Source organism: Xiphophorus couchianus, chromosome 11, assembly GCF_001444195.1.
Source record: "Xiphophorus couchianus chromosome 11, X_couchianus-1.0, whole genome shotgun sequence".
Taxonomy (NCBI): Eukaryota; Metazoa; Chordata; class Actinopteri; order Cyprinodontiformes; family Poeciliidae; genus Xiphophorus; species Xiphophorus couchianus.
In genome coordinates, this window is record NC_040238.1 from 27211833 (window position 1) to 27234481 (window position 22649).

Below are 22649 nucleotides of genomic sequence, written 5' to 3' on the forward strand. Positions count from 1 at the left end.
AAGCTAATTAGTTTATTTCTAGTGTTTAATCCCAGTTCATTTTCAAGGTGGCATTAACTGTGCCACCTCGCTGCCCTTGCTGTCACCACCTAATCCTGTGGCACCCTGTGAACCTTGACCTCAGAGATGGGAAGGCTGATCTAGGTTTTTAACCTTTCCTCGGCTCCCTGTGAAACGTTCAGGCTTGTGGCTAAGTAGGTTTTCTGTTGCCTTTCTTCACAAACAAGGTCTGCTGTCCTGCTATGTGACCTGCAATGTCTGCTTGCTTAGCGGACACAAAAGGTGAGGACAGCGTCGGGACAGGACAAGGACAGCTGCTGAGCCGAAGTGGAAGCTCTGTATTAATTAACCTTTATGAGATGCAGCCTGGACTGTCGGCGGTGCCCTGTATCCACGGAAACCACGCTGACAGGGTTCAGAGCAGAGGTCTCCCAGGGCAGCACCGCTGACACTGTCATGGCAACTGGCACGACGTGCACCCCGGTGTTACCGACTCTGCCCTCCTGACAATGGTGTGCTGTGACAGGTCCGCCCAATTTCCGAGAGAACCTGTAATGTCTGTGCAAACACACACGCACACACACACCTGACAGCAGAGTACAACTTCTTTTATTGACATATCCTTGCTTTGTTTCTCTACGACTGCATCTCTGTTTTTTGTTGGTTTTTTTACCAGTGAACATCCCTCACGCTAGTCAAGTCCTTTCATGTTTTTTGCTCTTGTATTCTAATACATAAGCTGTCTAGGTCCATTTGCCATTATGCGTTATGCATGTTTTATATATCTCTTTGTGTAAGTGCGGCAAGCTCTCACTAGTTTAGCCCCTTAAAGCTCTTTTGTACACGGCACATTTCTTCCAAAAAAAAGAGGTCTTGAATCCGACGGTCTTCTTTAAGTCTTTACTGAACTTAAAAGAAAATAAAAATAACAAACAGATTCAAAACAAATAGAAAGTGACGGTCAAAAGACTGTGTTACTCTCAAGGTGCCAGACTTCTACAATGAGCAAGTACTTTCATCTTTCATAAACGAATTAGTCACTAACCAATCAAAAGGCACCATGTAAGCACAATACAATTACAGATGCTTATCCTTTTCAAATAGCAGAGTAAAAAATTAAACTCACGTAAACACAAAATAACATTTTGTATTAAGTTCCAAAAATGTATATATGGCTCCTACACTCTGTGTTTGGTCATATTAAAACATAACCCCTGTTTGAATGCTCAAGGTTTCTATGTCATGTCATGATGTATTCATCTAGTCCTCACCAGATAAGATAAATATAGCTGAGACTAGATAATAATGCATGTCAGATTTCCGCCATATCGCTATTCCTAAGAACAGCGTCAAAATGTTGAGCTGTCTGAAAGACCTGTCAAACTGCTTTTACCACTAATAGCATGGAGTCATCTTCTGAATTTCTCAAGATTCTGGGCCACATCCCTGTTAAACTTTATTAAAGTTAGTTGAAAATCATTTATTACTCTTTTAAGTCCACCAGATTATGGAAGAGAATTAGGGCCAGTGAAAAAAAAGTTTAATGTCGAAATTCTGCCTTTCTTTTTTCAGTAGCTCTTCTGTACCAGTCCTATTCAATTGCAATGCCTCATTTATTTATTTTTTCTTTCAGAAAATGTTTTTTAGCAGTTTTGTTGCAGATTATATTTGCTGTCCTGATCTTGTTTCATGTCCTGACAAGTATAAGCGGTCTTACGACCTCACATTTGACTCTGAGATACTTTATCATTACAAGGAACTCATAACTTAATGTTGCCAAAGTTTTGCAGCTGTTAACCCAGTCTGGATCATTAACCCTCCCCCACAATCTCTGACAACTAGTATGCAGTATTTGTGCTGATATGTTTTCTTCAAACATGGCTCCTTGTACCAGGAATAAGCAGACTTATTTATGTCTAAGGATTTTGGCTAAAATGTTTTTCAGGACTCGTGTATGTTTTTTAACACAACTTTTCCAGACTTAGCTGAGGTGCCATTATGTTCTTCGTTCAAGAAAAAATTTGACTCACACCTGACTGTTCTTCTGCATAAGGTGTATCCCAATCAGGATTCCTCAGTGTATTGTGGACAGTCATTGCTGCTTTGGTGTTATCTGTGAAAGGGAACTTTTTCTAGAAGTTCTGTAGGTAGCTTGACAAATCTAAGCTCAGGTGCCGTGATCTTCTTACAGCAGACGTAAGAAGCTAAAGGACTGCATTTATCTGAAAACGCAGAGTCACAGGTAGACTTCGAAAACAGGCAAGAGCCAGGACCTCTCTATCTCTGCTAAACACACTCTGATGCCACAGAGGAATTTGAACTGGAGCTTAGAAAATGAGCCGACACTGAACCCCTGCTCAGAAACGCATACTCTTATGTGTGCAAGTAAATTTATATTTCAGCATGAATATTCTGACGTCTGAAAAAAGGAGAGAAATATACTTTCATTTAAAAAAAAAAAGTTTTTGGCTTGAATCAAGTTTATTTTTGTTATTATTATTTTGACCTATGTGTTACAGAGACGAGGATTTCTCCCAGTAAATGATCCATATGTGTTGATACATGTTGCCAAATTAAAAAAGGAAGGTCTGGTCTTGAACTATCATGAATTTTAGCTTATAGTTGTTGTTTTTTTTGTTTTGTTTCTATTTTATTATTTGAATTAGTTATTTTTTGTTCTTTTTTTTTTAGTTTTGTTAGAGCATTGCACTGTTGAACCTCTAGATTTGCAGTTTTTTTTTTTACTTGTTTCTGTATGAAGTGTTCCTAATGACAAAAAAAGATTAAGGTACAAATGTGTGTTTTTTATTAGAAAGATAAAATAAAGATATCATCAATATTAAACTCTTTTTTTTCCAAAGAAATAAAGTAGAATTATCTTGTTCTAGATTGTGAACCAGAGATTAGTGGTAATCGTAAAAACTCATTTAGAAACAGCCCTTTAGCTTAACACTGGTAGAAAGCAGTGAAGCATATGCTAAACTTAGCAGCTAACAGTTAGCAAGTTGTGCTATTCTCACAGCAATTATAAATCTTTGGTATACTTTCTGACTCAACACACAGTGCCCCCAAAGTCGTCTCTCTCTAATATTAGTGTAACTGAGGGTTGTCAGCCACCTTGGCAAGGACTCAAGAGCTGCTGGCTTATTTATTTCGATGTGAGTCTTAAATACCGATGCAGAGAACCAAGGTTGAAATTCTCCCCTTTATGTCCAGGCCTCAAGATGAAAATATACGTTCATCTTCAACTTGACGAAAAATGCTATGGAATTTCATATCATGCGGTCACTAAATCTAAATCTTGTTACACTACTAAATAATGAAAGTCATTGTCGATGTCTTTTTCTTTTGTGATTGTGTTAGACTGCTTATGTTCCAAAGCAGAAAGCTTCCTAAACCAACTCTTTTTTAGATTTAAGCACATTCTCAATTTCTACAACCAATGTGGGTAGAATAAATCTGTATTCCATTTGATTTTTGATTTTGTGTGTGTGTTTTGGCAAGCCTGAATTAACCTAATATGTCCAGGTTAAATTCACCTCAAATTTAATGTCCTAGTACATAAAATCTTCCAAGTGAACCTTATTGTATGTCCTCATTCTAAAGCTTATTGGTGTGTTTAAGCCTGAGTGCTTAAATGCTTGCTGGTGTGTACGTGGGTGGGTGGGTGGTTGGCTTTTGCTCCACTGAGACCGTGGGTTGCTTTGTGTGAGATGTAACTCAAGTGCATAAGAAGGCAGGAGGTGGTAGAGAGAGATAATCCGCTGAAATGACAACCTGCATAAAGAATTATGCACAGCTCTTACAAGGCCCTTCACTTGTGAAAGACGCTGCCGAGAGAGGCTTGCTGCTCAAGACCTGAATGTTTTCAAGGTAGTGGGCTTGAATTTTCAATTCGGATCTAATCAAGCCTAATCTGTTGGGTGGCTGTGAGGGAAGAGTGCAGAGAGGAGAAGGAGCCGTGTGCAGTCAGTCTGAAATGTTGCTAAGTAACAGAGATGGCAGACAAGGTGGGGAAATGAATGTGATATAGTGCACTGCAAATTCTTGCTTCTCACACGATTTCTTATTTTTTTCCTCTTTTCCCTCCCCCCGACCACGTCTCCCTCCCTCTTTTTCCCTCTCCCTCACTCCTATAGGTCACCCTGCAACACACTGTGAGATCTACAAAGCATAAAGGCGCCACTGACGGAGCAACAGCTAGACTGAAGGACAGACACACTGGATATCAACAACGATGGATTATGCCAACATCTCTGTGATAAAGTCCCACTGACTTCGCCACTGCCACTCATGTGAGCGTGAAGGTGGGCCTTCTGGGATCCTGTAGCAGTTACAGGCATACAACAATGCCTTGGAGGCTTGCCTGCACCAGATTTCCTCCAGCCATGGTGGCTGTTTCACCACACTAAGCCAACCACAGAGAGGGATCACATACAGCCGGTGCACCCTTAATTAAACCTTTATACTCACTCTTTGCAAATCACAACCTCTTTTTGGTTTCTAATAAGTGCGTGCAACTGCCAGCCAGATGACTTGGACAGCTATCATTTACCAATAGCATTGCTGAGCTATAAGAAGGGATCTGAGTATTGAACATGACTCATGGGGAGGAGCCTGGCCCTGAGACACACAAGGATTCAGCTGTTTTAACTTATCTGGAAGGTTTACTGATGCATCCAGTGGTGGCCGGGCCTGGGGCCACGGCAGGTGGGAGATCCGAGGCTTCCAACAGCAATCAGGAGCAGGACAATAAAGTGGGTGGGCCTTTACCACAACCAAACCATGACCCAATGGTACCCAAGACTGGAACCAATGGGCCCAAGCTAGGTTCTTCACAACACCTAAAGAAGGCCCGGTTGCTGCGCTCTGGAGCATGGAATGATCCAGGGAACCAGAGAATGAGTTCACCTCCAGTGGAGCTGAATGGCCAAGTGGGAACCTTGCAAAATGGTGCCCTGGAGGCATCTCCCCATGCTGGAGAGAGTACCCTGTTGGCGTCTTTGCTTCAGTCATTCAGCTCAAGGCTTCAGAGTGTAGCAATGTCTCAGCACTCTAATAAGCCCACTGGTGAGTGTTCTTCTCCATCCAAGGCACCAGCTACAGATAAAGAGCCACTACCTGTTTACGGCACAGCCTCAGGTCGCCTTAAAGGCCTCATGAGAAAGAGCAAACTTCAGAACCACAATAACACCCCTTACAGCCGCCGGGGCCACAGTCAGGACAGGCCACCAGAGTCCCCCAGGTCAGCACACAGCGCCACACCTCCTGCAGCTCCCACAGTGACCGACTCTGTGTCCTGTGCAGAACGTTTGAAGGCCGTGGCCAACATGGTTAAAATCCGTTCTAGTCCCGCACCCTCACCCAAGCCCAGCGTAGCTTGCAGTCAACTCGCCCTCCTGCTGTCCAGCGAAGCTCATCTCCAACAATACTCCAGAGAGCATGCCCTCAAAGCTCAGCTCTCAGGAAGATCTGCCAGTGAAAGACTGGCTGCCATGGCAAACCAGCAGCATGGACAGGACAGAAGGCCACCAAGTGTGGGGGGGTCTTCAGACACAGTAAGCTCCTTATCGACTCAAAACGGAATGACAACAGCCACAATAACAACGACACTCCCTCGAACGGCTGCTACCAATCCTCAGAGCCCCTCGCTGCAGAGAGGCCACAGCCAAAACTCTCCTCCCTCTCCCCCACACGCTCCAAGCCTGCCTACCAGGGAGAAGCGAGGCTTTGACACACGTCCAACCCGCCCACCCCAAACATGCAGCAGCTTGCTTCTGCTGCTGCTGAACAACCACAACAACCAGAAGCAACTGACCAAGAATGGGCACCTGGAGGACATCAGTGGACTTCTGCCACCAAGTGGCTCCTCTTCAGTCACATCAGACAGTGAGTGCTCTGTCCATGAGAGGAGCAACACCAAGGACAGCAGTGATGCTGAGAGCTCCTACTCCAGTTGCTCTCCCATTGACCTCTCGATGAGAGGCCGCAGCAGTTTACAGGACACAGGGCCCAAAAGTACACCCCCTTCCTCCTCCTCCAGCTCCATGTTCTCTTCTACAACTGTGTTCTCCTCACCCCCAGTAACAATATCTCCTCAAGCTCCTACCCAGCCTCCCACTACATCCTTTTCTCCTTCCTCTATGGCTGTTTCTTCTGTTTCATATCCAATTTTGTCATCTTCCTCCTCCTTTTCTACTTCTTCCTTGGACAAATTGACAGAATCCTTACTAAACAAATGGAAGCCAGAGCCATCAAGATCAACTGTGTCCAAGAACAAAGAGCCTGAAATGAACCCAGACTTAAAATCCCACCCCAAGGTCACTCTCATGCAACTTCTTCTTGAGCGCAGAAATAATGAGATGGCTAATAAGAGCACAGGTAGACAAGATTCGCCCCTTGATATAACTATGGCTAACATGTCACGAAATCAACAAAAGGGGTCAGTTACTTGGGAAGAGGGTCCAACAAAGAGCCCAATCGAAAGACCTGCAGGCCCGTCCCAGTCCGTCTACTCACTTAGTCGTGACACAGGTCCTGCAATGTCCCCATATTCATACCCCTCTCCCCATGTCCAGTCCAGTCCACTTGATTTGTGTAAGTCTAAGACCTTCCCTGCTGACAAAGCATCAGAGCCTGCCTTCAGTGCCAGTAAATTGTTACAAAATCTGGCGCAGTGTGGCACGACTTCCCCACCCCCACCTATCTCCTCTGGAAAAGGGGCGAGCCAGGAACTCAATGACAGCAGGCCCCATGCTCTGTTGGAAAGACTCAATACTCCTGTCAACAGGACCACCCCTACCCCGCTGTCTGATGGAGCTTCAGGCAGTAGCACACCTTTCAGTCGTAAGGAACCTTCCCCGCCTTCCTCACAAATTGAGAACCTTCTGGAGAGACGTACTGTGCTGCAGCTACTTCTAGGCACCGGTTCAACTGGTGCTATAGCCGGCCGCAAAGAAAGACCCAGTGGAAGTGGCCATGGGAGTGCTGAAATGGAGGGCGGCTGCTTTGAGAGGAGCCCTACTGCCTCCATCCTCTGTGACAGCTCTAATGGGTCCCCTTTGGATGTAAAAATAAAATCAGAGCTTCCAGAGGATGTAGGGTCATCCCTTACTAAGTCGGAGGACTTGAGCGGCAAAAAGAGACTGAGTTCCTACGGGAAGAATAGCCCGCTCTCCGATTCTCAACAAGACCTAAAGACGGAACCAAGGCCTGCAGAGGTCATAGCGAAATATGGCCTCCTCAGCCAGCTGCTTAAACAACAGACCGCTACCTATTACTCCAGTGCTGCAACAATGCAGCCTGAGCCACAATCCAGACAAGTCAAAGAGGAGCATAGGGACTATCCAAACCCCAGTCCTAAAAGGAGACGGCTCTGCTCCGAACACACAGGCAGCTTGAATAGTATCAGCTCTCCAAGAGCAGTGGACAGTGGTAACGCAAACATGTGTGCCTCATCTACTCTTCAGGCAGACCCTGAGCAGCAGAGGGGTTTAAAAGAGGAGGAGCTTCCACCAAGAAGTCCTATGAGTGAAACGTTTACCAGAGAGAGTCGTGGATTCAACGTGTTGAAACAGCTGCTGCTCTCTGACAACTGTCTGAAGGAACTGTCCCAGCAGCCGCGACAGGGACCCAGTCCCTCTATTCTGCAGACCACTGGCAAAGCCAATGGTAACATTCTCAGTCAGCCTACACAAAATCATAACTTCCTTCACCTGCCTAGCTGGCACACCCATGGTTCCCTCAACTCAGGGCTTCCAAATCATCTAAGACCACTGCCCACCCCTCCGGAAGGCAACAACCCCATCCGCCCAGCCCCATGGATCCGCCAACCGGTTCCATGGCCCGCCACGCAAAAACGAGAGCCCCCTACTTTAATCAAACAGGAGCCTGAGAGCCCCATTCGGTGGAGCAGTCAGGAAAACGATGGCATGGACGAGGGTTGTGAGTCGAACCCGGACTCCCCGCGGCTTTCACGTTCCAACCCGATCCTGTACTACATGTTGCAGAAGGGCAACATCCAGCTGAGGAAAGAGGTGCCGGACCAGGCAGAAGGAGCCCGGCACGCGATCAGAGTCAAAGAGGAGCCAGTCAGTGACATGCACACCTATGAACGCAGCCTGAGCTCCACCCCTCAATCACCAACCCACAATGACAAGCACAGCCATGAGGGCCAGGGGTTGAGCCAGTCGTCCCAGTAAACAGTTGTATCAACTACAAAAACATATAAAGTGGAATCAAGTCCATTGACTCCTTCTTGTTTTCATTTTTTGTGTACCTTGCCAAATTGGTTTGATGGAAAAAAGAGGACTTTTTCACTTTTTTTTGTTTTTAATTTGATTTTAAAAAATGTATTGCTGTCTCAATTTTAAATAGCTTCAACGTGGAATGGTAAAAAAAAAAAAAAAAAGTGGTCCGTTTTAGCCTAACTGATCCAAAAACGTCGGGGTTTCTTTTAGCCCCCACTCATCCACCATTATTTTTGCACTACATTAATTAATGTAAAGTCCCCGTTTATTATATTTTGTGTTACACATTTAATTTATCACTAAAGTGTACACACATCGTATCAAACATTTAGAGAACATTTCAGGCATCATTTATAATTGATGATTTCAAACAAAAAAAAGTGCTCAGCTCGGTGGATAGTTTTTATTTTCTTTATCAGAACATCTGTCAAAAATATAAAGTCCTACTAATTTCAGATGGGATTTCAGATGAAGCCATTCCCAGACAGTTACAGTGGGCTAATTAAAACAACGCACACGATAGATTCACACTGCAGTACCCTCCGTTCCAGGTTGTGCCACTATGAATGCTTTTGTCTTGCTTTTCCTCAGAATTCAGGGCTGTGGGGAAAGAATTCATCAGTGGATATTCACTCACTGTGTTCTGCTTTGTCTCTTCTTTTTTTCTACTTCTTCTTTTTTTGTGCTGAACCTTTAAGGGCGAGATTCGACAGTGCAAATTCGGGGTAATGTGTTTGCAGATTGTGCAGTTCTGAGCAGATGGGTCAACATGAGAGCGTGTGGCGCTTACAGTTGAGCAACGCTGTGTAAACGGGTTTCTGGAGCAACAGTAAAAAAAAGACTGCTTTGTCTGAGTGACTTATCTTGCCATCCTGGTAAAAAAAAGAAAAAAGAATAAAAGAGAGAGAGAGAGAGACATATCCACAAAGAAGTTTCAGTATGATGCACATGGCGCTTTTCTTTTAATGCAATATAAAAGACTACCTGGAGTGTGCACTATCGAAACTGAGCCCTCTGTGTCCTTTTTTTTTTTTTTTAAAGTATAATTTAACAGCATGTAATGGGGGGAAAATATTGTCAGTATTGTTATCTTTTCTGAATTTGGTAATTTGTAATTTTTCTTTGTCATAATTTCTTAAACGTTGTGCTCTGCATCACATGTTTTATTTCGGTGGCAAGCTCTCTTACTCATAACACATCAAAAAGAATTGCATGTTGATGAAGAGAAGACCACAGGTACTCTATTTGTTTTCAGAGCAGCTGGATACGCCCGCCCGCCCTCTAATCACCGAGACTCCTTTTGTCTTAAAGGGTATCTGGTATCTAGCTTCTTTATTTTTCAATCGTACTGTAATCTTTCCGGTTGAGTTCACTCTGCTTTGTTCATTTAGTATTGTGGTCTTTTTAATACATATACTTCTGACATACGTCTTCAATTATTACTACGTTTTCACGATGGTTAAATAAATTGTGTAAATAGTACTTTCAGTATGGAAGATGACTATTTTGTAATGTTTAAAAAAAAAAAAAAAGATATTGCCCTAGTTTTTAATGCCCTGAAATGTAAATACTGATTATATGCGTACAAGTGTACATACGAAGGCAGAGGATACTATGCCCATCTTTTTATTTTATTTTATTTCTTTTTTTCTTTTTTGGTTGGTTTGTTCTTTGCATGTGTCTCTATGTGGTAAATGATAATCTATCCTGCGCTGTGTTGTGTAATAATGTCTGACTCTCCTCACTGCTGCCTGTTGCATGCAGACGCATGGGAACTACCTGTGTATCCCTACTGGTGATGGGGGAAAATGTCAAGTCTTAAAATAGGTCTTCTTCTTTTTTTCTGTTTTTCTTTTTTTTTTTTTTTTCCTGAATCAAAGAGCAAAAAGGTCGGCTTTTATGAGCAGCCCCCTAGCAGCAGACTGTTGAACAAGCTGAAGGCTGAGTGGAGGCCGGGGGGGAGGTGCGAAAAATAAATGTGGATTGAATATTTTTGTGATTTTTATTTTTTCCTTCTTTCCTGTTACTGGTTAACAAAAGCTCTGTGAATGAGCATGGGGCTCTAGTGGGGGATTGACGTACAATCATAGATCTGCATTGTGCATCTAAGAAATACATTTGTAGCAGCAAATATATCTATATATATAAATATATATATAAAATGATGGGGTTTTTTTCTTTTTCATGTGAAGATCTGAAATGATATTTCATTTTTTTATGTTTTCATTTTTGGTGTTCATTTGCACTGATATCTTCAAAAATAAAGTACTAAAATGCATGACCTGTTATGAATGGGCTCCTGTTTCTCCACCTTTGCTCTCTTCCAAGTTCTTTTCTGAAACATTTGGTAAAGCTTTAACACAAATATGATATTACCGCCGTTTTTATTTTGTGGAGAAAATGATAAATTCAGAGAGAATTGCTTGATGTGGACATGATTTGGTACTGGGATAACTAGAACGAGCGCTATAACCATTTGTTGGAGTATCTAACAGTTGGTTAAAACTGAAAATGAGCATCTCCATGAATTAATCAGCTTTAGCAACATTTGAGTGAGTTTGTTAGATGTCACATAAAGCCTTTGCCTGATTATGGGTGAGTGGTCACCGTATGTAGTTGCAATAAAAATGGAGCCAATGACTTTCGTTGTTTTGGCTAACCCTGGGCTGGTCTGAGATTCTGACTGTATGCTAACCTTGAGTAAATATAACGCTCTCGCCAGTATTTTAGCGTTTCCTACAAATATTTGAAACAAATTTGCATATGATTATGTAGTATTTTTAGAAACGAAAAGCATAACAATTGTTAATGCAGTGAAAAGAAAATAATTATGATGTCATAACCTTGTAAAGTATACAGACTCATGGAAAATATACACTTAGTTCATTTTAGTAGCGGCATTTCTACTCCGTACTTTATCAAACAAGGCAGTCTGTCAGGCTGTCTGCTCCTGTAGCCAGACCGCAGTCAGAATCGCCTCTCCAAGCTAAATTAGGGTTGCACCGATTGCAGTTTTCTTGAAACGCAAAACCATAGGAATTGTACGATGGAAGATTCCCTCAACTCCCAATGTTCACTCTAAAAGTCCAAACTACCCACAGATTCAGTCATCTACAGAAACAACTGCTGGTCTGCCTTTCAGCCGTATAACAGTTCCTCCTTACTTCTTTGAACAACTGAACCTTCTGCCTTAGTAACACATACCTCAAAAGACTACATTATGATATATAATCAGTAAGAGCTGGACAGAAGTCCGTTTAGAGTATGTTTTGTATTTGTAGTCATTTTTGATCCTTACTTTTTAGCATCAAGTCTGCACAGATGGGATTTGGCATAAGTTGTTGTTTTGCCCTTTAAACTGTTATTGCACCGTTAAATACACAGAGTATTACTGAATAACTGCCAGATACTGAAAGTTGTTTTAGAGAAAGAGCCAGAAACATTAACTCACTGTACATTGTGAAGAGCTATAACTTCATTTCTTCTGCTTTTTTTTTTGTTTTGTTGTTTTCGCTGTAACTCTTATGTAGAAACAAATTGGTGAAACCCTCCTGCTCCCCGTTATATTCAACCTGTTACTTTGAATTCTACGGCAGGAGCCCTCTTTTAATTTTGATTAAGAATCATGTTTAAAGTGAAGCCAAAGTAGCATAATTGAGTACAAGACAAGGAGACCTCGGGGTCCACGTTACCAATATGACATATCACAAAGATGGGGAAAAAATGGCCTTCATGTGAGTAAGCAGCTAAACGATGGAGTAAGATAACTGTCAAAAAGATGCGTGCGAAATCATGCACACATCTTTTTGAGAGTTACTCCATAGAACTTCCATGTTGGTCCAGGCTGCGTCGATCCACCTGATCAGTTGCGACTCATCAATCGTCTCCAGTTCCGCTGAGAGTGGAGTAAACATTTTCATTTTAGGTCTTGGAGCGTTTTGGAAATGATCACTGGGAACTCACAGCTGAGCGATCTCACACGTTGCCACCTGGCAACTTCCTTAGTGATTCAGACATTGTTCAGCTGAGAGGACAGAAATAAACGTCACAGTTTATTTGTGAGGGTGTAGAACATGAACACCTGTTAAACTGGTGTTGATTTTCACGCATATTACTGTTTTAGTTGGAGTCGTTGTGAAAAGTTGATAGATTTTTCCACCTTGCTGAGGATTAGCCATATTAGCCTGTAAAAGGAGCCTTAATGGAGTAAAATGTGTTGGAATGATAGGGTACATCTTTTGACAGTTATCTTTCTCCATACTTGTGCAGCTGAGAAAAACAGCTTCAAACATTTGTGACAGTGTAGATGCCTGATATCCACTAATACGGTTTTCCGTTTGAGTTGTTTTAAGTTTGTAAAATCAGCTGATCGGGTGACGTCATTAACTGTCCACTGCTCTCATTTTTTCACACTGTCTATTATTATGACAGTTATTAAAAATCTTAACTCATTGTGTTGTGACAGTTGCTGCGGTTACAGGTATGGAAGCCAATGCCGATAACACGTACTACTGCACTTTTAAAAAAATATCCAAACTATCACATTTGCTTTCAACTGGAAGCTCATTTGCATATTAGACGTGTTTTTGTGAAGTTAAACCATAACTGGCGATTCCTCATCATTCTTCAATTGTTGATTCTATTTTTTTTAAAGACAGGATCTTCTGTTATTTTATTTTCTCGTTATTTTTTATTTCGCATATACAACCCACGGTTGTATATGTGCCTGTTTATGTGTGTGTGGTTTTACTCCGCCATCGAATTCCAATAAACCAAAGCAACCATTAGGGAAATTGAGCACCGCCATCAAAGACTCTGGCCTCATATTAAAAGTTATTATTATTATTTTTAAAAGGACATCAAAGCCAAACGGCACTTCCTGTAATCAAACACTGCCCTATTAAAGTGAAGTGAGAGGATGTCCTGTATTTGCCCCCTTCCCAAAAAAACGTCTCGTGCTCCTGAGCTGGCTGCTGAATCTCAACAAAAGCAGGAAAGACACGGACCGGTGGGAGGAAGCAGAAAAGGTCACCAGATGTGCTCCGAGAGTCCAAGGATGTGTCTGACCCTGACGGAGAGGATCTTTTATTACGACTCTGTAACGTCTCTGTGCCAGCATTTACAGAAGGGGCCGAGCCTGACGACTCCTCGTGTCGCTCTGTAGAGAAACAGCTTTAGCGTGAGGCTTTCTAAAGGTGAAGATGAGTTCATAGCTCGGCTTCCCCCCTAAACTGGCTTTGAACGCCAAGTCCAGCGTGCAAAACAGACGTCTTTTTGTCTTGCAGTGCACTTTTGAAACCGCAGCACAGTTCCTCCGCGCTGACTTCCCCCTTTTTCTTTTAATTTAATCCTCCCCATGACTGGCTGCGCTCTCTCTCTCTTTAAACTCTCGGTAACCTTTCCCCCTCCGTGAACTTCTCCATTCCAAGATTCTTATCACGGCTGAACCGCCGCTAACCTCTCGATTTCCTCCCGATTGCCGAAGTGGCGGCGAACATAAAGGAGGGGAGGCGTGGGGGTTTAAGCGGAGGTCAAGGTGTAAAACTTGACAATCGGCCGTTTGTCTTTGATTTCCTGACCTCGGCGGGAGGCCGAAAGGATGTGAGGCGCCCCGGCCGCCGTTGACTCGACCGTGTTTAGGCCAAGGACTTCGGAAGTCCCCACAACAGACCCTCCGTAGTCACAAGGGCCCCCAAAAAACTATTTCCTGACATTACAGTTGCTTTTTCTCTTGACAAACATCTTAATGGCAGCACTTAGCTTGCGCAGCTGAGGGCTTATCTATATGGGAACGCGCGGGGCCCTTCCATACGCCAGGCATGTCTGTCGATTAGTCGTTAATGATGGACTCTCCCAGCAGGTGCTCCGTTTATTCACATGGAGACCATATGAAGCCCGCCTTGCGTTGTCATGGCAATCTGTGCTGGAAAACAAGGCTGGCAGATGTTTGATCGCTGTCCTCTCTCCTCCAAAGGTTTTGAACTCTGAACGTGACCTCAGACGTTATGCAAACACACACACATGTGTGCACGCACACACTTAAAGTCTTGTGATTCAATTAGCATTTTATGGGCCTTGTGAGCCCATTTGAAGTAATAAAGGAAGAATACATGGATGCATTCCTTTCATCCCAACATACTTCATCTGGCAAGAATGCAGTGCCTGCTGCAGATGCTGGATGGGAGCTGAAGAGAGCAGACAACAACAACGAGAAGGCTGGAGCGAGACACCTGGGGGAAGTCGTGCACCGTGAAAACAGGTCAGCACGGTTTATTTTCCCAACCTGGCGCCTGGTTCTCCCTGTCGGGGCCCCGGGCTTTTGAAGATGTACCTCTTTGTGAAGTCTTTTCCTCAACCCCAGGGGTCGCGGCCTCTTGGCCCGCCTCCCCGGCCCTTGACCCAACTCGTTTGGTTTCCCGGGGACACGGGATCATCTGTTTGCCTGCAGCTGTACCAACCTGCTCACTCCCGCTCCTTCTTTCAGGCATCACAACCTTCTTCCCTCCCATTCACATGTGATTAATTATCTGATTAACCAACTCAAAGTGGTGCATAATTGTAAACTGGCAGGCAAATCTAAAGTTTTTAACGTATTTTGCGATAGAAATCCAAAAAGTGTATTCAGCTCTTTACTTGGATACCCTTAGATGAAATCCACTGCCGCAAATCAACTTGCATGTAATTCAGCTGCGTAAATGCAGCTGTTTTATTTTTGACCTTAGAGGTTTTTGTCAGAGAACATTAGTGAGGAAAAAAATCATCATGATGACCAAGGAACACAGCAGGCGGGTCAGGGTTTAAAGCAGAGTTAGGTTAGAAAACCACCTCCCAGGTTTTGAACATCTTTTAACACCAAAAATCTTTAGGTAAAAATCTACAAACGCACTAAGACACGGATATACTCCTAAACTACCATGCCGTGCAAGGAGAGCATTAATCAGAGAAGGAGCCAAGAGCTAACAAGGTAAGTAAAGGTCATGTTCTTTTCAAAACGTGGCCTTTATGGCATAATGGCAAGGAGAAGAAAGCCATGAGAAGTTCACTTTGGTGTTTGCAACTAGCCATGTGGTGGACTGGCTACATGACATCATAACATGTTGTTGAACGTCGCCCTAATCATGCCAACCCCCATGGCAAAACACGGAGGTGGCCGCGTCATGCTGTGTGCTGTTTGCTTAGGAAGATGGATGGAGGTGGATCTTAGGAGGGAGAAAAAACTGCTAGAGGCTGCAGAAGACTTGTACATGGGAGATTTAGGGCCAGAAAATAAAAAAAAATTTAATTACAGGGATAAAGTTGAAATATTACGATGTATTACGAAAATAGCCATAATATTGCGACTTTATTTTCAAAGTACTCTGACTTTATTCTCATGACTATATTCTCTGTCCTCTTGAGACGTTATTTTTGTAAATTTTACGCTTTTAGATTTTTGTTTATTAGTATGGTTCTAACACTCCGTTGTAGACTTAAAACCTGGACAAGGTTCACTTTCTAGCAAGTCAGCAACCATAAACAAGGACAACAGGAAGGAGCGTGCTCATGTGTTAGCATGGCGCCGTCCTAAATCCAGTTGGGAATCTGTGGCTTTGTACATCGATAATTTCAATCATTGAACATTTCAGTCTCTAAATCTGAAAATCTGGTATTGAAATACTCCAAAGGGTTTGTAGTAACTATGGTGAAAGGCGGTTCTACTTATTAAATCTAGTGTGCTGAAGACAAACGAACACTGCTCTTTTCTGTTCTTCATTAGTAAAAAAAAAATAAAAAAGATAAAATATCCATGTATAATTTTGCTTTCCCTTTAAAATACTGCTTTGTGTTGGTCCATTATGCCGAATCCTATAAGCTACGCTGAAGTTTGTTGTTATAACATGACAAAATGTGTGGGTGGGGAGTGAAAGCGGACATAAATACTTCTACAAGTCACTCTGAGAACATCGTGGTGACGCTTCCTAGTTGATGTCCATGTGAAAGCATGCAAACGGGCCCAATGTAATATTCATGATGAGTGAGAGTCCCTGAGGTCCGACATGCAGGCTGTCAGCTCCAGGGATTTTGACTGCCACTGAAAGGACATGGTAGATATTTGCCATGTCAGATAAGCACGAGGGTAAATGTTTTACAAACTGGTTGGGAGGGGGGGAAACCAGCAATGACAGTCTCCTGTCTGCCAGTGTCCATTATCTCCTCTAGGGTCCTTTTCCTTGCAGGTCTTGCTTACGTACCCAAAAACATTTCAGTTGGTAAAGACGGACGTCTTGCTGCTTCCTGTGGACAAGGATGATTTCAGAGACCGTTAACTTTGCCCTCAATTTTCTCATTTAAAAAAAATTAAAGACAGCACAAAAATCGACTTTAATGCAAACCCCAGCATCAACGTCAGGGAAAATGCATTTACCACCGGTTTCCTGTAAACCGTGACACACTGGTCGAACTGCTGGGTCACGAACCTCTCATGTAAACATTTCTCGAAATCCCCGGTAGACCGAGAAGGGGCAGTTCAGTGTCAACCAGTCTGGTCTAGACCAGAATGAGACATGAACCTTGTGCTGCATTTCGAGTACAACAAGCCGAACGTAACCAAGCTTGAGGATCCGCTCACAACTTCCACTTAGTGTAAACTTAAACGGGTCATATTCTGCTCTCCGTCAGGTGCACAGCAGAACTCCTACTTCACTCTTGTTTTTGTTTTCTAGTGCTTGACAGACGCGCTGCAGTTCCAAATTGTATTCATTTCTTCATCTTTTTGACCAGAAAAGGTTTAACATCACCATCTTTAACATCATTTAACATCTTTAACATCTCCAGTGGACACATTAAAAATACAGGATATTTGATGTGAAGTTCTGCTAAAAGGTTATACCCATTAATAACCTTGTCTTTGTCTTCATTCAGCCCTAGCCGGATCTTTATAAACTGAAATAAACTATAAAACTATATATAATTCTAAGAATAATTTTGCACACAGGATCAGGACATCAAATATAAAACATAATCGATGTCCTATATTTGTACACCAGTATATGACATGTTGGTTGCTTAGCTGAAACGCTCTAAGGCACACAGCCTATATGACTATTGGTATTTGGCATTTCCATATTAAGCGAATACAGACATTCTCTATGTGACGCCCATGTTTGGGGAAATTGTTTGCTGAACTTATCGTCCATGGATGAGAATGAGTCGGTGTTGATGTACTTTCTTGTAGAATCCTGTGAGGAAAAACTAACTGGTAAAGATTTTATAGTAAGGATGCAAAACGCTCATTTGTGTCTTCTGTCTCTTTTTTCCTCATTTCCTGTCTATTCACTGATCAATAAAGTCCACTAGAGCCTAAAAAGCTTTTTAAAAAAAGGTAAAAAGAAAAGCGGAAAAAGAATACAAATAAAAAAAACCAACTAAAATCTTCCAAAAATAATGATTCTGTCAGGATGCCCTACATAGAGAAAGACAAAGTTTAACTGCTTCATTCCTTACACTGTCACAAAATCAATGCACACATTGCATTGTGAGGTTGAAAACACCGAGAAGGGAAAACCTGCAATCATGATTGTTTAGTGTTGGTTATTATTATTATTATTATTTTATTATGGTCAAAAACATTTCCTTAATTGCAATTCCTGTCATGTTGCGATGCCTACTGCGTGTTTGCATTTTCTGTATCGTATATTAACATCTTACCAAAGCATTACAAGCCGCTTTTTTTTTTTTTTTGGAATATTGGAGCCGTCTTTTCGTGTGACCCTGTCATTTCCTGCAGAACGCACTCGTATCTGACAGGTCTGGAGACCTGGACCTCATATTTGGTCTCGTTCTTCAGGCTGAAGGCAAAAAAGCTTCCAGCTTCCTCGTCGCTTTTTGTACTTTCATGCTTCAGGATGAATAAATATCCTGTGAGGAAAAATAAAAAAAATTGACAAGAAATGAAAATACTTGGGCTTTGGTGTAGAGAGAGAGAGAGAGAGAAAAAAAGACTTGAATATGACTGATGTATTGATAGTGACATTCCACTGCAGCAGCAATTATTATAATCCACTGTGTTTTGAGTTCCTGTTAACCTCGTGTTAGTTTTCATTGAAATTATGTGGGAACGACTGTTACTGGTGAAAAAAAAAAAAAGAAAAGCTGACCTCTTAGTGACGCTGCTGTTTAAATTTAGGAGATGATGGCATCTTGTTCTGTAAGTTGAGAGGTTGACCAAAACCCAGACGTGAACTTGGAACGAGAACGCTGAAAATTTTAATGAAGTAGGCAGAAGAAAACGTATGGAGCTTCAACCAGGAAAATAGGAACTAAAGCAGGAGCAGAGAAAACGGGAGGAAAAGGCAAAGAACAAAACAGAACAAAAAAAACAAGTGAGTCTTTATGCTGGGCAGAGAGTGGACACTGGATCCAGGTGAGCTTAATTAGAAGAACATGTAGCAGCTGTGGAGGGGAACAAACAGGCAGGGAAGGAGAATAATCAAACACAAATCAAGAGGAGATAGACTAACGTTGACCTGACAGAAATAAATGCAAACGCACAAAGATCAGAACACAAGAATAAACTAAGAAACCAAACACTAAGGAACAAACGGATACGGCGACACATTCCCAGCAACAGTAAATACAGAGAGATGAAGTAAATATGGCAAGACCTTTTGACAATAATAAAGAACTCAGAAGTGATCCAGACCCAAACAACCAAAGACAATAAAACAGATGCATACCAGGATGTCGTCATTTATTAAATACAAATTTAGAAGTTTGCGTACATTTCCTCAACGTTTGGTAGAGTTGTCTTTCAAAGTGTGCGACTTGGGTTGGACGTTTTGGGCAGCCTTCCGTAAGCTCGTCACAATAGGCTGATTTAATTTTTGCCTTTTTCTCATGACGCAGCGCGTCCAACTAGGTCAGGTTTGTAGGTTAGCTTAGTCACACACACCTTTTCAGCTCAGCCCACACATTTTCTATGGGATCCAACCGCTTTGAACTGAACTAAATTTGTGATGGCCGCTCCAAAACACTGACTTAGTCGTCCTTTAGAAACTGTGTAACTAATTTGGTGGTCTGCTTGCGATCATTGCTCATTGTAAAGCTTTAATCAACACCATCTTGAGGTGTTGCTTCAGTATTCAGACGTAATACGATTTGTTCCTGTGTTCATCTGAAAAACTGTAATTTCACTGCAAAAACACAAAATCCTACCAAGTAGTTTTAATCTAGTTTCTAGTACAAATATCTTAGTGTACTTGAAATAAGACAAATTAACTTGCAAGTAATTTTTATTTATTTATTTATTTTTGCAAGAAATGGGGACTTATTTTAAGTAAATAATTATTTATTATTGGTGAAAAAGTACTTTTTTCATTGGCAGAAAAAATAACTTACAACATGGGAAAATGTCTTGTAAGTGAAATAATCTGCCAGTGGAACTAGGATTTTTTCATCAATATTAGGGAATTATTTACTTAAAACAGGGTCCTTTATCTGGCTGAAAAAAGCTACTTGTAAGTTAGTTTTGTCTTATTTCAAGGGCACTAAGATATTTGGATTAGAAACTAGATTAAAACTACTTGGTAATATTTTACATTTTTGCAGTGTTGTCTTTTTTATGTTGCTTTTAGAGTAATTACTTCTTCCTTGCTGAGTGAGATTTCAGTCCATGTCGATAAAGGAATTGTGTCGCTGCGGATTTTTGTTTACAGACGTAGTGATCTTAGCGTATTTATACTATTTAAAGTAAGCGATTAAAAGAAAATCTCTCAAACGTTCTTGCACTTCACTTAGCAAAAGGAAAGAGTTGCTTAACCTACCTGCCAACGAACAGAAAATGTTCAGTTTAAAGTTAAAGAAAAAAAATGTTTGCGCATGCAAATGTTTTTTGTTGTTGTCATTTGCTTAAAACTCAATGAAATTAAGGACTCGGCCTGATCTGGTCATTTCTCCTCCTGTTTTATTCTGCTGCAGGATTCCGAGGAGCTGGTACGTATCCAAAGCGTGCATTAGCTGAAATGAAGGAATATTCAAACTGCAACTAATGTCAGGGAAGAAAAACAAACCCCATTAATGCATCTGTGAGTGAAAGTAATTCTTTTGCTGTTGCAATAGAAACGGCAACGTAATATTTCACCGTCTTGATCAGTGTGAAAGGAAAGGCTTGAGATGTCGCAGCTTTGCCAATGACACAAGTCAATAACCCGAGGCACTTTGTCATAGAGCTGCTGGATCAAACAGTCAAATAAAATTAAATGCTTCTGGAAGGGGAAAGAAACAATGGGAGCTACATTTAGTGCTTTCTTCATTTGTTTATGTCTTTAAGGAAGAAATGGATGCTGGGCACTGGACTGGACAGGACTGAACTGAACTGGACCAGATTTGTCCTCTGAAAAGAATATATGAAAAACTGATGAACAAAAATTCTTAAATATTCCTGAAAACCTGGAGATATATTTTTAGGAAAGGTGAGATAAAATACCAACTTCAACTAATAATTAAAAGAAATATATATCTTCATCAATATCTTCATCAATATTAAGGAAAGATCAAATTTTTTATCTTCCCTGATTGGGTGTTTCTACCAAAGTGGTGTATTTCTGTGATTAGTACTCTCGGAGCACTGGGAGAAGGCAGAGGAGTTAAATTTTTCACAGATTATCTGTGTTACATTATACTGTCATGCCATAATGATAATTTTAACAAATATGTAAAAATATAAACTTAAAAAAAATAAATAAATAAAAGCTACATACTGCACCATTAAGTGTCTAAAACAATTGGAAGCATATCAGTAAAATGTAACATTTAAAATGTATTCTGAAACACGTAGGTGTGATTATAAAAGCACAATCAGAAGACATCTATTAGGAGCAAACCCATTTCTTATTAACACAACTATATTCATGCATTTTTTCCTTCTCATAATCTAACAAAATGGCCATTTATGTCTCTATCATCAGAAGCCATTAACAATGAGATGCGGCAGCATTTCTGTGGCATTATTGAGTCAGGCAGAAAGAGAGTGGGTTTTAAATGTCCCGGTGTGGGTGAAGCTATCATCTTCACAGCCCTCAGGCTAACTTTCAAGATCCAGTTTGATCCTCAACAAACTAGTGTTCCGTCGTCGCATCGCTCCTGCTCAGGCTGCTGTTCTGTCTGCGCCAGTTGATCCACCGTTTTGCTTCCTGACAGATTTTCTCTCGCCAACACATCAACCTCTTGCTCCAAGGTTGCCCTTGTGCGTGTGGTGCGTCTCCTCGGGCGATGAGGAGAATTTCGGGAACCTGTGGAGTTGGAGCTCATTTAGTTTCTCGGCGTAAAAATATTGAAAGAGCCACGACGCTAAAAATGAAAAGTAACACGACTTTTGTGGTTATGAATATTCAGTTCATCTAAGTGCAGCTCAGCCCTGTTGCTCCACAGGAGAATGTTGCCATCTGCTGACGAAAGAGCGCAATAGCAGGTACCGACTTCAATGAGACGGTGTGTTTCCACTTTTCTTTTCAGAAGTGTTATTTTTTTAAAAAATAAGTCTATTTTTTATATAAAACTTACAATAAAAGTGAACTAAATCCTGTGTTGTATTTCAGATCTCCACTGCTGTTGCCTGTTTTTAATTTTTTTATTTATTTCTGAATGTCATTAATATTTATTTGCACTACTTCTCAGACCCAGTTCGCATCAGAAAAGGCTTCTGACTGTGTCACTGTTAGATATTGCAACAAGGATTTCTGAACATCTGAGGAGTGACCCAGTTCAGTGCTAGAAACTGGGTGTCTTTCATCTTGAAGAATGTTTTCTCTGTTTGAATAATAAGGGCAGGGCTGGGAGAACTGTATATTAGGTGGTGTTCTTTTCACAATATTATAGTTCAGTGAATGAAACCAAAGACTAAATTGCTGTTAATGTAAGCGCTTATGTGTGAAAAACGTCGACCGTTTGGGAAGTTGTTTACAATTTCAGAACATAGCGATGTTTCCAACATCCTGGGATGAGACTTTAATCAGTCGTCAAATGATTGTGAAACAAAACGCCTTGCAACAAAATATTTACGTCCATTGAACTTTTTAACATTTCGTCTCTTTAAAGCCACAGACTTGGATGCATTTCTTTGGATTTTAGGTCCTTCATTTTATTTTGTAATCCTGCATAAAATAGAAAATTATTGTGAAGTTGAAGGAAAATGATTTATGGTTTTCAGATCTTTTTATTTTGCAAACCAAAATCTGAAAGGTGTGGCGTGTGTTTCCCGCTGAGCCCTACTGAGTGACTACCGCCTTTCTTTTGGGGCGTGTCGCCACCGTGTTTGCAAGTCCAAACAAGAATTTGTGCCCGTTCCTATTTGCAAAATAACTCCAGCCCAGTCAAATAGTCTGAACATGATTCTCAGTGGTATTTAGGTATGAACTTTGACTG

The 22649-nt window shown here is 41.5% G+C and overlaps 1 protein-coding gene and 1 long non-coding RNA gene across 2 annotated transcripts in view; one reads left to right on the plus strand and one right to left on the minus strand.

The window, feature by feature from the left end:
* The window catches only part of nrip1b (nuclear receptor interacting protein 1b), a 55571-nt gene extending 45041 nt beyond the window's left edge, over positions 1-10530 (plus strand). Inside the window, exon 2 of the mRNA XM_028032046.1 lies at positions 4140-10530. Coding sequence (XP_027887847.1) covers positions 4599-8201 — 3603 coding nt within the window. The 5' untranslated portion in view covers positions 4140-4598 and the 3' untranslated portion in view covers positions 8202-10530. The remainder of the gene's footprint in view (positions 1-4139) is intronic.
* On the minus strand, positions 851-20908 carry LOC114153474 (uncharacterized). Its single transcript, XR_003597331.1, has 3 exons — positions 20886-20908; positions 17454-17456; positions 851-1183 (listed from the first exon to the last, which is right to left on the minus strand). It is a non-coding gene; the product is annotated as an uncharacterized LOC114153474 (long non-coding RNA).
* Between the last annotated feature and the right edge of the window lie 1741 nt (positions 20909-22649).